The 17,368-nt window shown below is 36.3% G+C and overlaps 1 protein-coding gene across 8 annotated transcripts in view; it reads left to right on the forward strand.

Moving 5' to 3' along the window:
* RTKN2 (rhotekin 2) overlaps positions 1 to 17,368 on the forward strand; it is a 52,312-nt gene that overhangs the window by 9,485 nt on the left and 25,459 nt on the right. For 6 of the 8 annotated variants that reach the window (XR_012043829.1, XR_012043830.1, XR_012043831.1 and 3 more), the window contains exons 4-9: positions 1,451 to 1,504; positions 2,429 to 2,546; positions 4,163 to 4,363; positions 9,094 to 9,188; positions 10,820 to 10,926; positions 11,952 to 12,083. Coding sequence is in view for 3 of the 8 variants with exons in the window: in XM_072870529.1 (XP_072726630.1) it covers positions 1,451 to 1,504; positions 2,429 to 2,546; positions 4,163 to 4,363; positions 9,094 to 9,188; positions 10,820 to 10,926; positions 11,952 to 12,083 (707 nt within the window). In the remaining 5 variants the exon portion in view is untranslated. Of the gene's footprint in view, positions 1 to 1,150; positions 1,212 to 1,450; positions 1,505 to 2,428; positions 2,547 to 4,162; positions 4,364 to 9,093; positions 9,189 to 10,819; positions 10,927 to 11,951; positions 12,084 to 17,368 lie in introns of those variants that run through there. The other 2 variants (XM_072870531.1, XM_072870530.1) reach the window with 2 other exon arrangements.

Below are 17,368 nucleotides of genomic sequence, written 5' to 3' on the forward strand. Positions count from 1 at the left end.
GACAGAGATAAATACATATATATTTTTAAAGTTTGAGAGAGACTTCTGTAACTTTTAATGAAACTATTTCCATTTCCTTATTTTACAAAACTAACTATTTTTAGAAATGCTTACTATGCAAATGCATCTTTAGAAGTGAAAGGCAGTTTCAGAATGTGGTGACATACTGATTTTTAGGAAGTCGCGGCAGTCTAAAGCTGTATACTGGTAGTTCACTGTTGAAAATTCATTAGTTTTCATGAACGCTTAAAAACAGGTGAATTTGCAAGTTTCAAAATTGAAATAACATGTATAATAAGATGTCCCATAATATAATCAAAATTAACTTAAATCTAATTTTTTAATTTAATATAACTTCTGAAACAGAGTGACTATATGCAGTTTCACTTAAATCAACAAGAAATTTTGTGGGTAATACCCTGAAGGAATACATGACAATCTGTTGCTAAAATACCACTACTGTTTTGCATCTTAGCATACTATGCGTGGATTTTTCCATCACCCTCATATGAAGGTCAGCACTGGAGTCAGCAATGCTCCTTTATAACAATATTGAAGATTTTTATCAAAAGACAATTGAGCTAGTGCTGTTCACTGCTGCCATCATGTGTCACTTAATATATTGCATATACTTTTAAACAACACTGTGTTGTACTTAAGAAACTGACTTTGGATTTATAAAGCCCCCACTGCATTTGTCTTTTAATAAGAAATGTTATGTCTAAACTTGAGTCCTTGAAACTGGAGGAAAATGTCACTCAGTACTGTGCTGGATTGAGTAGATAAATTGGAAAACTTGTTAAAGAAAATTCTCTCCTAATATTAACATGGCAGGCATGACTTAAAATAACGGTTCTGTAATTGCCTCTCTACTGTGGTTCTGATGTAGAAGGATATTTCTGAGTTAAAAAAAAAAAAAGATTTCAAAACTCTTTTTATGCCAACTAAGACAATTCTAACTGGGAATGTGATTACAAGTGATATTTTCTCTGTGGTTAGCAAAACAAGAGTTAAGTATTTGCAGTATAAGTATCCCAGTCATTTCCATTAAAACAGGAAGTTTTTCTTCTTGCAGTTGGATGAGTGGTTTCCAGCACAAGGCAAGGAGAGTTTCAGTTTACATCTGTGCATAATAAAGGACTCAGAACCTCTGAGTTCTGAGAATACCTCTCAGAACTACGTTACACAGCCACTCTGAAATGTTATATCAGGTACTTTCAAATGAGATTTCAAATATTCTTTATCCTAGCATAATTTATAAAAGGAAATTGATGAATTTTCTTTTGACATGGATAATAAAATTGAAATAGTTATGCTGTGGATTTGGTAGAAGGTCCTGTAACCTCCAGAACATCAGGAAAAGAAACAAGAAACTTTTTGTAATTTGTTTTGATCACAGATCTACCGTATTGACTACAACTTAATTTCCCTGCTTTTTTCTTCCCTTTAGATATTCGAATACCATTAATGTGGAAGGGCTCTGATCACTTCAGCAATAAAGAAAGTATGTAAGATGTAATGAACTCCTGTGACAAGCAATTGCTTATGCCTGTAAATTTAAACTGGATGGGGATGTCCATACTCATTTCAACCTCTTCTTTGACCTTTCAGTAGGTCCATATTTTACTGTTTGTTGCATAGCTGCTCTTAACTTGAAGTTGTTGGTTGTAGCAAGTTGAGTTCGTTCAAAGTTCTGTAGTTCTGTATGTTTAAACCCTAGTCTCTAAGAAGTGCTTCTGAGGAGAAATTCCAGAGGTAGTAATAGAAGAGTGTTGTTATTAAATGGATGTCTGAGAAACTTCTGATTAAACATGTTGTTCTATGCCTTGTCTACACTTGAGAGAGTATATTGGAAGCTGTTTCCAGTGAGAAATTTAAATGAAAGTTGTCTGTTGGTGTTGAGTGGATTATTGGATAGTCTTCAAGTACATGCATTTTGCTGTGTCATGGAGATTAACCCTAAATCTGTTCCAGCTGTCACCTGGCATTGATTTCACTTTGATTTTCAATAGGGTCAGAGGGGCTAAGCGTGGCAAAATAGTCTAATCCTATATAGTACATTCATAAAATGAGGCAGGCTTTGGATCAAATGTTTGGGTTTTTTTGCTTAGAATAAGTTTTATTAAACAAAATTGCATTTTTACTAACATTTCTGAAGTTGCTAGCACAAACTACCCCTTATTATCAGGAAAAAAAAAAGTTGAGCAGAGGTAGGCATTTTTCCCTCTGTGAATGTTATTCTACCTATACAGCAGCTTTGATAGTTCAATTGTCATAAAATCCTATGATATAAAAGTTATGGTGGGAAGAATTTGAGGGCATTTCCTTAGAGGTCCGAATTACAATTTCTTCTGCTTTTGTTTACTAGAAGCATTTAGTATTGTGATGTGTAATATGGCTAATAAAACATTTCTTTGTGTCTCTCCAGAAACACAGCGCTATGCAGTTTTTTGTTTGTTCAGAATGGGACCTGAGGTTTTTGATACAGAGGTGGCTATTGTGGATAAAGCAATAACAGATATCTGTTTTGAAAATATAACCATATTGTGAGTATAATTTATTTCTGTTGAATGAAATACAAATATAGCTGTTTTCTTTTGAAAGTGGATATGATTATGAATAAGATTTGCTGAGATCCACTAAGTTTTTCTGTGAGCAAAGGAATCAGTAGAGGTCCTGTTAACTTCAGTTGATGGTGGATCCCCACCTCTGGAAGGTTGGTTTTCATGTACAAAATGATGCTGGTTGTAGATGTGCTACTTGAACTGTACTACTTCTCATTTTTGCCATGCTGAAGCATTTTTCTTTATATAAAGAGATAAACAAACTTGTACCTCAAGGACAGAATTAAATTAATACTAAAACCTGAAAGCATTATAAAAGTATAGGCATGAATGTTGCACCCAGTGTTTTAAGTATTATTCTGTACAGTAGGCTACAGTCTCTTTTGATGTTCCCCTAAGTCACAGTTCTCTTAAAACCAGACCTTCTTTTCCACACCTCATATTCTGTTACACCTATATGAGCATGTGCTACAGCCACAGTCCTTATAGTTGAAGAATACCAGACAGGAAATTATTAACTTATCTTTAAAAGTAACCTGGAAAAGAGTAGAAAGGTGTTCTCATGTACTTTTTTGTTGCTTTATAATTTTTAAGAGAGTCCTGAGAGGCACTTAAATTTTTTTTTTCCCCTGCTTTATTTTTTATATTAGCAATTTAGATTCAGTCTCCTGAGGAAGACTGACTGGAAAGCTAGAACTACTGAAAACTTTAAATCAAGCTCCTGAAAACTGAGGTGTTGAGAGAGAGTGGATCTTTAAATCAGATTTTAAACTCTCTTAAACACCTGTTCAAGTTAAGAGTGCAGGCAAAGATTTAAATCTGCTTCTTCAAAGATATGAGACTCGGCCATTATAATTTCTGTGAAATACTGCAACAAGAGCAGAAAAGGCACTCTAATTTGCCTTGTATCCCCCAAGATAAAGAAAGACTTTTTATAAAAGCCTTTGGGATGATTTTGTTATGGGCATGTGTGTAATAACATGATTTGTACCTGAAAGATGAGGTTAGGCTTCTGGTTTGATGACTAAGCTTGAGAATATGAGAATTGGTAGAATTGAAAACAGAGAAAGCATAGGCTGCAGACAGAAGAAAGCAGCAGTAGTTAGTTAAGTTATGAATGGCAAATTTTGTTGGTTGTCAGTGAGACAGGATTTTTTTCAGTAATGTGAAGGGGATGGGGTGCGACTAAGATATCTTTAACACAGTTCAATCTGATTTAGGACCATAGGCATGGATAGGTTTTCAATCGTGACTTTTGTGTAACAGTAGAGGGCAGATCTAAGTATGTTTGAATGTCTTGCCTGTGTGTTTCCATAACATGGGGGTTTTTTTCAGTTTTTAACCTAAATGTTGAATTTCCTGTTTGCAATTGTTTATGGTTATTTATAACATCCATCCCATGACTTAAACACTAAGTTACTGCTGTGTACTCTAGACTTTAATTCCATATTAATGTATGTCTTCACCTGAATCTGATGGCATTCCTTCCCTTGATTAGAAATATACATTATTTAATACACATAGTAGCAGCAGCATTCCATGGCTGCATACTCAGTTTATTAACAAATGCTCTGAAATTGTCTCCTCCTTCTCTTCAGTGATGAAGCAAGACCAGATTTCCAGGTGAAGGTTGAAGTGTATAGTTGCTGTACAGAGGAGTCTTTATATGTAACAAACACTCCTAAGAAACTAGTAAAGAAGCTTAAAACATCCCTCAGCAAAGCTACAGGGAAGAAACTCAAAGCTGCGCTGGAAGAAGACAGCACTGAATCCCTCTTGCCCACTGACCCAGTCATCCCGTAAGCCATATATATTGATAATCTGGTTTTATCATTTTCAAAATAGAAATAAGACAAATATAATTGTAAATTTTTGGAAAATTGCCAAGAAAGTAATTATTTCTGTACTTACCAGAGTGAAAAAAAATTTACATTTTAAATAGGAAATGAGAAAGTAGGTGTGAATTCCAACCATGTCACTCAGCCTTGGGGCCTGGTTCTGATCTTGAAACACGTGAGTAGGCTTTATCCTTCTGCGATACAGCTAGCTGGTAAATCCACTGCTATTGCAAACCCTGTAATATTTTTAGTTTGATCTCTGGAGGAAACCAAGCTTGTGCGATCAGTATGTCTGTGTCCCTCTGTCCATCTGCCTATCCTTCTCCCTTTTCTCATTTACTCCCTCCCCCATATTTTTGCACCTAGCCAGTTTTGCTTATACTTGACAGACAGGTAGACATATCTGAAAGTTACAAGTTGTGCGAAATAAAGAGTGTGGTATATAGGCAGGAGAAACCTCTCTTGAACCCTCTCCCCTAACGAAGCTGACCGAGCTGTTTGTTATGCCTGGGGTGCATGCTGTGCACGTGGGGGCCATTCCACTTGCTGGCTTTTCAGTAAAACTGTGGACTGTCAAAGGCGCTTTACAGTTACAAGCTGCTTAACAGGAGTTTTCTTAATTGACTTTACCACAGAACATTTTAAATTTTACTTACTGTTTTTCAGTGTTCATAGAAATAAGTGCTGTTCCCAGTAATTTACCTGTTTCCTTTTAAAAATGATCTTAAGTCTTCCATGCATTTTTTAATGAAGTTAACTGCCTAGTAATATTTCCCAGCTACTTTAATTTCATTGGTATTTAAGCAGGCCAAGTATCTAAATTGTAAATACTAATGATATTGATTTTATGTTTTTTTAGAAAGCAATTTTTTCAAGGAATTGCTTTTTTTTTTTGTGGCTGAACAGTAAAGAATCAATGCCTAATTCTTGCCAGGTGTTGAGTGTAATCTTAGTCTAGCTTCATATATCTATTTGCCTGGATTTTAAGGAAATGTTCAAGCATATTCTATCTTTGTCAAACTGATATTACTGTATACTGATACTCCTGTTTCAATCAAAAATATACATCCAAGAGATCTTACCCACAGAGCAAAGCAAATTTTATCACTAACTCTCCAGTGTGTTCCACTTAACGACAATGTATCTTTCAGTCTGTATCATCTCAGGTGGCTGTGCTTTCCACAAGCTCCAGCTGGTCGATGACACACTATCATTAGATACAGTTTGCTTCAGATATAACAACTAGCTGATTTGCTGGCCATACTCGCTTGAATATAGATTGCCTGTCTTTTAAGGAAGAAGCATTGGTAGACAATCTAAACAGCTGCCTTCTCCCTTGGGTTTTGCTTTTGGTTTCTCAATTGTAATTGTATTTTGCTTTCCTCCATCTTAAAGTTTGTTGTTTCTACTGTAAATAATAATCTCACAGTGACTGTTACTTTCTTAACAGGGCTAAATGAACAATAATGTGTTTAATAATGGGTTTGCTAAGTGACTAAAAAAGATTCTTGGAAAGAAATGGGTTATTATAGACAGAAAAGAAGTCAATTTTTTTTATAGGCTCCCCTTAGGATTTACATTAGTAAGACCTTGGTATGTAGCCCTTATAGAAGGGAAGAGATTGCAAGATTACAAGAGATCTTTCAAGTGTTCCCAGAGAATTTTACCAGTCCAGCAGGTGAAATTAAACTGCAACAAAAAAGGGAACTTTCTGTATTATATGAACATCTTTTCTCTGTAGATTTCATTTGTACAGGCCTTTTTCATTTCAGAGCACACATGGGACGAAGCTCTCTGTTTTCCAAAAAGTCTGTGATCCCTCTGTGTTGAACTTCTTGGCTTAGAAATCTCCCTGGTTAGTGAGGAAACTGTCAGCCTTGTAACTTCTTGCAAAAGCTTAGTGACAAAGTGCTTTGAATGGTTGCTTAGGTTGCTTAACTGCAGTTATGCTGATATTCTTTCTACTCTTAATTATCTCTCTTTTAATTTCTATACAGTCTTTTGCCTGCTTAATTTTTCAATTCTAGCTTAATTTTTTTTGCTTTTTAAATTTGTTGTAGAAGGAAAATGTTTAGTGCAGTTATACTATTGAATTCCAGAGTAACTAGGTTGCTCTTTGGATAAATACTGGAGAGACTCCCTGAAGTGCATGTTTATTCACTTGCAGAACTGGTCTACACATGGACTTGTTGTTATTGCCTTTATGTATTGTCCTCCACTGGGTTGGAGGCACAGCTTTGGTGCCCTATGTTTGAATTGGCAAATTCATAATGATATTTTGATAGAAGTACATAGTCAAATCTAATGGCCTCACTTTTACAGTTGGGTTCTTTTTAGTACCTGAAGGTTATATTTGTTTTTACCTTCTATTATTTAAGATCTGATTGAAAGGTGAGCATTTTTTTGTGGTGTTTTTTGTTTGGTTTTTGTTTTTTTTTTTTTTTGACTCACAAATCCTCCACTCTGTGTATCTAGAAGAGTGAACTAAGATTGGGATTTCTAACATTGGGACTAATATTCAGGAACAGGTTCTGGAATCTGAGATGTATTCATTAATATGCATCGATAAGAAAGGGCGATATAGTTGCACCTTCCCACGCCAGTGTCTGTGTGGCAACTTTGGTGCCTCTGCCAGTTGATCAGTAAACAGAATTAACAACAAACCTTTGCCACAGGCATGTTGTGGAGATGAGCTGATTTTTTTTTTTAATAAAGTTATTACATGGAAAAATACTATAGATATGCAAAGTACTGAATGAGATGCAGCAGGCAGATTATTCTTTCTTATACAAAGAAATTTATTTAAGGCAGTTAGCTAATTCTGTGAAATGTAGAGGCAAAACATAGTCAACAATCCTGATTAGCCAGTTAAATTTGAAAAATATTTGCAGATAAAACTTTTCTAAACTATATTGCAGCTGGCTGAAAGGAATGGCTGTTAATATTTTAGAACGAAAATGTTACTGTGAAGCATATTTTAAAAGTGAAGTAGCTATTTTTTTTGGCAAGGTTGTTGTGGTAATTAGTCATGCTTTAGAAAAAAGTAACTTTAAAATCAGCACAGAAGTTTTATCTGTGAGAAGAAACTTAACTTCTTGGTACAGTTTAAATAGAATGGTAATGTATTGCTCAACTGCATAGCAAAACATAATCAGGGGAGAATCTTTTGTTAGAGAACAGTCTAGCACGGAATATATACAAATGCTGATGAGTTTTTGTTCAGATTGCCATCTTGAAATGTTTCACAGCAGTGGTTCTTCGCCCAGAATGTTGTATCGATTTAATTTTCTCTTTATTCCCTTGAGATAGATAGGTAACAGACCTCCCTGCTAACAAACTTGCTACTTTTCCTCCTCCTCTTTCATTAGGGTCAGGGCTAGGTAGGCATCTGCCTTGTTCCTCTGTAGAGTCAAAGATTTTAAAACTGTATGTTCCCACTGTGCTATTAGGAAAAACGACATCTGAGAAATACTATGATAGAAGACTATTTTTTAGTGATGTTAGTTCAGTAGTGTCTTCTCACCTTTTACGCCACTAAGCTATCTTATGCTGTACTGAAGATATTTTAAGGATCTTATGCTAGATCCTGTTAGGGAGAGTAGTTAGTGATTTTGAGGGGTTTGTTTTCTTGTGAACTTCATTTAAACTGCCTTTAGCTAGGTGGAATTCTTAGTGCATTGCTGGACTGTAAATCTGTTACTTGTTCTGAAGAGTATTGGGGGAAAAGGTTAAACATGTACCAAATTTATACTAGTTTATTCCAAGAATTGCATTCCACATGCACTGTGCTGAATTGTAAATGTGATATTTTTTTTTTCCCTAGGCAAAATCCAAAACAAAGATATAACATTCTGAAGCCTGTAAGCACAATAAGTGACAGAGTCCTTTATGCTACAAAACTGACTGTAGGATTTCTGTACAGATTTCTGCATGTGAAGAATCAAGCTATTAGATAGTATTAAAAAACAGATATAAACAACTGTTTTATAAAGTGTAGTCTACACAGGCAAAGCAAAAGAGCAGAGCAACACGGAGGAGCAGTATAAAGTCTTTTCATTTTTAACCTGTATTTTCAGAGAAAGTTTATGTCATCAGTTGTTCTATTAACTATAGCAATTTTTGAACCTCTTACCAAATCTAGTTGATTTAGGCCTAGCAATAAAAGCCATATTAAAAGTTACTTGGTGTCTGACTAGAGGAGAGAGATGCTTTTAGCATCCTCAGGGTACAGAGGGGTTGGAAAGCACAGCCTTTACGCCTGGGTTTGGCAGCCGCTGGCTCAGCAGTAAGCTTGAGCCCAGCTCATAGGCAGTGGCCACACGAGAAGTCTCCTGGCTGGCAGGTCCAAGAGAGGTGGCTATGGAAAGAGCCACCTGATGGGGCATCAGTGGTGTTGGCCTGGACCACAGGCCCTGGAAGTTGTGGGGTGGGAGGGAACTGGAGGTACTGCAATGGGTGGAGGCAGGAGGTAAGGTTTACACTGTGGTTTACAAGGAAAACCAGAGATACAGGAGTTCTGTGGGAGGAGGTTTGGGGGTGGCAACCTGTGGTCACTGACAGGTGCTGCCTTCCACCTTGGTGTTCCCTGGTACCCAAATGTGTTATCTCAGGCACGTCCAGACTCCCTTTAATTACTGCCTGAGTAACGTGAAGCAGAAATGTCTTAAACGTGCCTTTTCTTTCACATTTAGTGGAGCAAAGTACAGTTTGCTAGCGTATACCACTTTGGGGCTGGAGAGTGCTGAGGACAATTTCAGGACCCACAGCCTTACCATTACAGGAAATGGTAAGTACATATGGTACCAATTTAAGGAAATAAAAAACCAGTAACATTTTGCATTTCTCTCTCTTGTAAACTAAAGAGCTTAAAGAGATTATTATTCTTGATACTTAATATAGAACAACTTTAATAAAATATTTAACGGCTCTAAAACAGGCATCTGTACACAGCTGAATAAACTGTAAGTTGAGTAAAATTTCAAGTCCAGATGAAAATTTAATTCTTTTGGGAGTTTCTTCTGTCATTTGCATCTCGGTTTTATGTGAGTTGTAGCTATATACAAATTATTTCCTCTTCCTCACAACCAAGGAAGGGTATCGGAATGAAGAACAGCTTTTTCCTCTGTAGTCAGAAGGAAAGTAGAAAAATAGCTTCAGTTCAGCTAGGTTGTTTCAGGCCCAGATTTAACAGAGGATGTAAGCACGTGTGCTTGCAATTTGTGTTGGTGGCTGTACTTCAGCTCTGGGACAGCACAAGTCGGCAGCAGTCAACCTAGATGCTAACACAGGGACTATGATTATGCTGCAACTGAAAGTAATGTTTTAAGTAGCAGGAGTACAGTTTTTGATACTTCGTCCATTATTTTCTGAAAGGATAACCCCTCCCATGAGCCACGCTCTAATTGTTAACTTAAGACATGGGACTTCCACTGTATTGCACTGTAGCTTCTGGGAACTTTATCTTTTGCTTAGGTGAACTTGACCTCATAGAGAATTTCATTCTTTACACTTCATTAATTCTGAATAAGTACAGATTTGAAGATTGATGGGGCATTTGTTTCTTGAAGGGTTGGATGAATAATTCTGAGTATCTTTGATATTTGTAAGCCTTTCTTTATTAGTACTTTATACTCTTTCTTCTTCAAATTCCTTTTTCTGTCATTAATTTACATGATTTAGTCTGGTGGGAAATGACATACCTGGATATTTTGGTTCATTACAAGCATTTCTAAAACATGACCAAAGAGAGAGTCATGTCAATGGAATGTTGTATTACCTGCTTCTAATTACAGAAGAGAGAGCCTATTACATGGCAGAGCTGAGCTGAGGAGGGATGTTGCAATTCATTAGAAACTCCTTGGAATCCTAAATGCTCTTCTAGCACTGAAGACAGAAGTAGATACAAATTCTAAGCCTTAATAAAACAATCTGAAGCAAAGTGCTCATGTGTAAATGTAGCTGTGCTCCACGATGGGATGGGCTCGGGGATCCTACTTAGATGAGATGGCCAGTGTACATATCTTTCAAAATGCTTCTAGCTGTGAAATGAGATTTAGAGCTACATTTTATGTAAGAATAACTTGTTCTTGCAGAACAATATCTCCATTTTTACTTGAAATTCTTTCGGAATTTTTTTTTCCTTTTTCTTTGGTAGTTTTGTTAATTTGTTACTTTTGTTAAATTTTGTTAATTTGTTAAAAACCTTACTGAAGACTAAAAATCGGTTTTAGTCTAATCCTACAAGGTGAGATCTCTTTCTTTAAATATAAAAACTGCTTACATTAACATTCATGATCTTAATGTAAAAATGGATGTAGAAAGCTAAACTATATATTTAGAACAAATGTTTGGAACTAAGTGTTTGTCTTTTATTTCTTTTCTTTTTTTTTTCTTTTTTTGCCTGGTCTTTTCCCCCAGAGGAATCCTCTTTTTGGCTCCCCCTGTATGGAAACATGTGTTGCCGTTTAGTTGCTCAGCCTTCCTGCATGGCTCGGGATATGATGGCAGGATTTCTTAATCAGCAGGTAAGACGACCTTGCTTGTGTTTATGTTCTCTTCTGTTAACAGCTGTCACTAAGAGTCAATTGTTAAAACATTTGCTTTTTCCTGAAGTGGTTTCTTGAGAACCTGTTGTACCTAGAGCAAGGGGTAAAATTCTGTATCACAGCTGTGTTTACAGTTATCTTCAGTGGCTAAGCATCAAGAAATAAATGTTTCCTTGGCGTGCTTATCAATAAAATTATTTAGGCTGTTACATAAAGATCAAGTATAGTTGTTGTTTCAGAATCGGTTTAGGCTGGTACTTGATGGCAGCAGTCCTAATAATCCTGTGGCTCTCATCCTTGTACATACCTCTCATTGTGCTAGCACAAGGGTTCATATCACAGCATGGTGAATCTGACTGGTGAACTGAGCCATGTTTAAACTCATCCCTTCAAAAATGATTCATGTGAACTCAGTTTACTTCTCTATTTTGGTTCATTGCAACAACTAGGCAAATGAGGAGGTGATAGCGGAGGGCCAGAGGGGCTGGGTCATTTGTCAGAGTGCTGAATTACAGGCTTTAAACTATGTAAAACTATAATGCATTTGTGAAAGCTGTTCAGAAAATTCGTTTGAGGAAGTGGAAATTCTAGACAAATGTCTTTGCTGTACTGTATTTGTACTGTGTATATGTACTGTGTATTTCCAAAGTGAGATACTCTTTATTTCTCTTATTGTGTAATTACTGTAGCAATAAAGGTGGTTTCTTTCTGACAGTGGACACCAGTTCTAGATTTCATTCCGTCTGTGCAAACCAGCAGATTCTGTATTGCGAGTATCACGAGACAATAGATCTGTGAAAACTGTAAAACACCAGAAGACATCTAAAGTATTACTAACATTTCAAAAATCAGTCACTCTGAAATGTTCTGCAACAGAAAGTCTGTTTTAGGAAATAATTCAGTGTGGCCAAGTTTTGATCACACAGGGCTGATCTGTGTATACCTTGTAATATGCTCTTAATTTGTAGTTTGTTTGGCAGTTTCTGACTATGTCTTCCCTTTAGCAAATGATAGGAAGTCTAACTAGCTGGAGGAGGTTGTATTGCGTACTAAGAGGTGGCAAGCTCTTTTGTTATTACTCTCCAGAAGAAATTGAAGCTAAACTCGAGCCAGCATTGACGGTTTCCATCAACAAGGTAAAATTGGTTGTATGGGGTTTTTTTGGTTTGGGTTTTTTGTTTATTTTTGGGGAGGTTGTTTTTGTTTTAAGACATACCTACAGTCATTTGGGCTTTAAGCTGCTGATATGCTTTATAGGTAGTATGTGGGTGGGATATGCTTCAGTGAAATTTGCAGTCGCTGAATTTTTTAGCAAGTACCTTACATTCCTTAGCTGTGAACATAAGTTCCTTCTATTGCATTAGACTTAACATAGAGGTAGAAAGGAGGATGTTTTTCCTCAGGAAAAGTAGTAACTTGTTATATGACAGTTCCATAAGACAGCCCTTGGAAATGTATTGCTTACAGTCCCTTGGCAATGCTCTGGTAGACTTTTGTCCTCAGCAAGGTGAAATTTTAACAAAAGCTTTTTTGTTGGTGCGTGTTATTTGGCCACAGTCTTAATTAGAAGGAGAGGTGGAAAATTGTTTGAAGCATTTTAGTGCCTTAAAATAAGCTGCTTTTCTTAATACTGGTTTTGTACAGTGCATAATAACTTTGGAAGTTCTGTTCTCTAGGATGACATTATTGCTGCTTTTCATACCCTGATGGGAAAGGCTGGGTTTTCAACTTAAAATTAAAACGTTACTTACTGTTTTGCTAAAGAAACATTAAGTATTTAATTTGAAGTAAGTATTTAATTGTTCAATTTAGGAATGTTATCAGAAGGACCTTCTAGAATGGCGAGCATTAGAGTGAAGAGATGCTTTCAAAAACTGTTTTTGGTGCAGTCATCAAGAGTTAATATCACGTAAGGATGAGTAGAGGAATTTAATGTTATTTACAATTGACGTAGCTAGATTCATCTTACGTAAATAAACAGACACATTTGGAAACTGTGTTAAGCACAGGTTGATCTGGATTCTGCTGCTGTACTACTTGAACTCTTGATGCCGACACTAATTCTGAAAGAAGCGTTTCTCCCATCCAGTTGCTTGTTCTGGTTGCTGTGCCGCTTTATGCCAAGGCAGGCATTAGGGCAGCTGACTGATGAATTGGATGAGGGAACTGATGTGGGTTAAAATTAGCTCATTTTGGGGGAAGGAGGAGGGTTGGTTTCAACTGTGGTTCCCTTTAATAAATTCTCTTATCCATTTCACTATGTGGCTACACAAATGCTTGTGTGGTACAAGGAAGGGGCTAGGCTATGACTGTGAATGTGTAGGGGCATAGAGTAATAAAGAACTGCTTCTTACAAGAGCAGTATCAGGTTTTGGTGGCTTTAAAGTTTCTGGAAAACATGACTGCATTCTCACCTAGAGTGAGACTTGTATATAAACCAAACATTTAAACTGGGGGCAACAATGTGACCTGTTTGTGTTAGGATTATTTTTTAATGTGCTAAGATTTAAATTGATTAATTAAAAACACCTTTCTACTAGTGCCATATCTTTTAACAAAGCCATTTTTCCTTCCAATTGTTCAAGCATTTACATTAAATAAGTGTTTATATTGTGATATATATTTAAGCAGGTTTACTTGCTTACCTCTTCAGTCACTTTTAATTGCACTAGTCAGCCTTTGCCATAATTCTGCTTTCCAGCTGTTCACAATATCAGTTAAGAAATGGTAAACTTTAAATTATAGAATTAGTAAATCCATATTCAAAAATGCAACAGTAATATTTTTGAAAATTATCTATGAGGCTACCTCAAATCTTTCCTTGAAGGTCTCTGGGTCTGTATCCTAGTTTTGCTTTTCCTTTTAAAATAACCATACTAAGGTATTTTGCTCCTCCAAGTTACCTTAGAACCTAAAATCCAGCTTGATAAGCCTTTGCTGGGAGACTGTATGTTTGCAGACTATCCTTAAAGCTAACATAGAAGGTACATAAATCATGTATCTTATGCCATTTTACAAAAATGTCAGACTGCTGGAGAATATGACTGTGAATACTTCTTCAATTTAAATTAAAACCAGGAAAAAATTGCAATTTAAAACATATTTGGGTGCTTTACTACTTAAACAGTTACTCTTGAAAATAACTTAATGCCTGCAGATATTTTTTGATTCCTTTGTTATGAAATTTCTCTTACAGATTAAATGAAATCAAACTAATCATATGGGCTTGTCTGCTACATGTTGTTATAGAAACAGCAATTTCAAAATGAAAGTTGAGATTGAACATCAACTCTAGATGTTCTAACTAAAATCTCTTCTGGTTGCATTTTCATTTCTAATTTGAAGCTGATCCTTTACATGTAATTGAAGATACTTTCTGAAAAGTAATGAAATAATCTGGATTTATGAGAAACTCTGGAAAATATTCATGCTGATAGCCTTATTTCCCATTCCCTTTGAATCGAGACTTGAAGAAGCCATTAAGATCAGCAAAGTCATTACTTCAACTTCAGATGACTTCACTCCTACTGCTGTTGAGCAAGAATGGTTCTACAGTTCCTATTATGCAAGTGCTACTATTATTGTTCCAGCTAAATGTGATTATAACTTATTATATTGCACAACTAAGTGCGAAAAGAGAAATTATATTTTCTGTAGCAAAGAAAATTTGCTGGAATCCAATTTGAACAATAAATACTCCTTATGGGCCAGTTCCTGAAATTTTTTCAAGTTTTCTTTAGTTTGAAATGAATAATAAAGGCCTTGCCTACACCTGATAGCTTAGCAAATTGGTGCATATGCCAGTGGTTCATGTTAGTTGCTCAGTATTTGGAATACATATCCTATTGTGTCCTGGTCATAGATTATGAAATTTTTTTTGTGCCATGTGTGCCTGAAGCTTGAGGAATTCTGAGATGTCGCTTTGAATTAACGTAGGCCCATGATTTCCTTCATGGCATATTTTGCCCATGCAGTCTTTGATCTGGTGCCATGCAGTGCAGCAGGCCCAGAGCTATCTCCGTGCTCATGCTAATTGTTGAGGTGAACAGGATGAGGAACAACAAGTGTTTGCAGCCATGGGCTCAGGGTTCATAGATTGGTTGCTAAACAGTGTAGCAGGAGTGAAAGGACAAAATCAAGCTGGCATTTCTGCAGACTGTTACCTTGAATGACAGTTCTTGTTGGTACATCTGTTCTGGGCTAGGTCAGGTAGAGAAATTCATTGGAAAATTTAGTGATGGCTGCAGCAGCATAACTTCAGGGGAACCATGCAGTGTTTCTAGGGAACCAGGGAGTTCACCCTTGGACTGGAGCAGAAGGATATCAATATGAGTTCTTGACAATGTGAACATTTAGGGAGCCAGCAGTATGAGCAATATTCTCTGCATCACGGAACTCCACCAGTGGTGAAACGAGCAGCCCTGAAAATATCTATGTTCTCTGTAGTAAGGTCTTTGTCGCACTGGTTGGCTTAGACAAGCCTTCATACACGTGAAAATATTTTGGAAAAGCACAGACTAGTAAAATGCCTCCAAATAGCTGGTATCTCACATCACGTTGCTCAGTTTAGTCCTGCAATTGCTTGAAAGAGATTGTGGATGCAGGCTGGAGAAGCAGATGTAATATCCCAGATCCCACACAGTGGACCTTATAACACACATGCCCAAAGTGAGTGGTTTGGAAACAATGCTTTATGACTCCCTGTGCTCCACAGAATGCTGGCTGGTCACATAACGTCATCTCCTTCTCCTGGTTTTTCGCAGCTGCATTGCACCGAAGATAGCTAAAATGGCATAGAAATCCTAATATTGCTCTTCCATATTATACTTGCACATTATACTTACCATCCAGTGGCCACATGGATGTTATGTTAAAACAAATTCACAAAACAATGAAGATGAAAGGAGAAAATATTCGTAGCTGATCTGGTGAATTCGGTCTTGTGCATTAATGTGTTTGAAAGCCATAATTTTAAATTTAACCATATTTCCCTGCTCGCCTAAAACAAACCATGGAAATTGTTAACATTACAGCAGAAACCAACACATGAAGAGATTATATTTTGTTTCCAGTGTTGTGTTGTTATTTCTTGGTTTATTTTTTGGTACTAAAAACATGAAGGAAGTTTGTTATGTGCGATTTGGTTTGTTTAATCTTAAAATAGATACACAGAACTGGATTTTAGGCTATGCAATATTTTTCTCAAGAACTGTAATTTGTTTTGATGTCTTAAAATGATCTTTATAACCAGTGCTCCTCAGTGTGTCAGGCTTAGCAGGAAAGTATTGCACCTCAGCAATAAAAAAGTTCTCTCTCCCCCGCTTTTTTTTTCTTGTTTTTGTGGTTTGTTGTTGTTTTTTTTCCTTTTTTTTTTTCTTTTTAGCTTAAAAGATGAGGTCTCCAGAGATGTATTATCAGGCAAAGAGATTTTTTGATTTGGGGGGAAAAGTATAGAGGAATATTTGTATTTACCTTATGTGGAAAAAAAAAATCTATAATTTTCCCTTTTAGTCTTTCCCCACCTTCAAAAAAAATAATCTTTTGCATATAGGATGTAAGACTGGCTTCAGCTTCCCCAAAAAGAGTCATTTGAGTTCAAGATTCAACTCCGTTTTTCCTATGCCGATCCACTGATTGTTCTGGTCTTTACAACAGCTGTAGCAGAACTGGTTCAGTTGTCTATACGACTGTGAAAGGTTAAGCATTATAACATGGTACCTTAAGACACTTTTTTGTTGTTGTTTTGCAGGGGTGTTTTTTGGTTTTTTTGGCTGGGGTTTTTATTATTCTGTTTTTTTGTGAAGTGGAACTGGGCATGTAGTGTAATTCACCCAAGCTTGGTAAATTCATCAGCCCATTACTGTAATGGCATCTTGTACCACTCCTTAAATATTCAAGCATCAGATAGAGATTGTTGCTTGAGGATTTATCTCGTTTGAATAATACCATAGTTGTGGGATAAAACCTGCAGCAAACATCATTAAATAAACTTGTGTGTATGGTATGCTTGAAGTTCTTACCTGTCAAATGTTAATCTATTTGATTTAATTTTTTTGCTGGTATCTATGGTTACCTGAGTTAATGGGATATAGAGCGCTTATGGATGAATTACTTCATCTCCTATTTTTAGACAGAAGAATTTAAATGAGCATATCCATCAGATATGCTACAAGCAGCTGTAGGTATTTCAAATGGTTACTTCAGTAATGCATTTAAAATCTGGGGAATGTTCTGTAGAATATTTTTTGTTTTTCTGAGTATCATAACTAGGCTTATCCCCATGGGATCCCACGTGTAAACTTAATTTCTGTAGGTGTATATTTGACATCTTTAGCAGATGTTTGACATTTGGTTGAATTGTGTAAAAAGGAGCATGGTTGATCTGTCCCCACTGTATTTTGAGGAATGCCCTGAGCCTACC

The sequence above is a fragment of the Ciconia boyciana genome, chromosome 8 (assembly GCF_034638445.1).
Source record: "Ciconia boyciana chromosome 8, ASM3463844v1, whole genome shotgun sequence".
NCBI classification, from domain to species: domain Eukaryota; kingdom Metazoa; phylum Chordata; class Aves; order Ciconiiformes; family Ciconiidae; genus Ciconia; species Ciconia boyciana.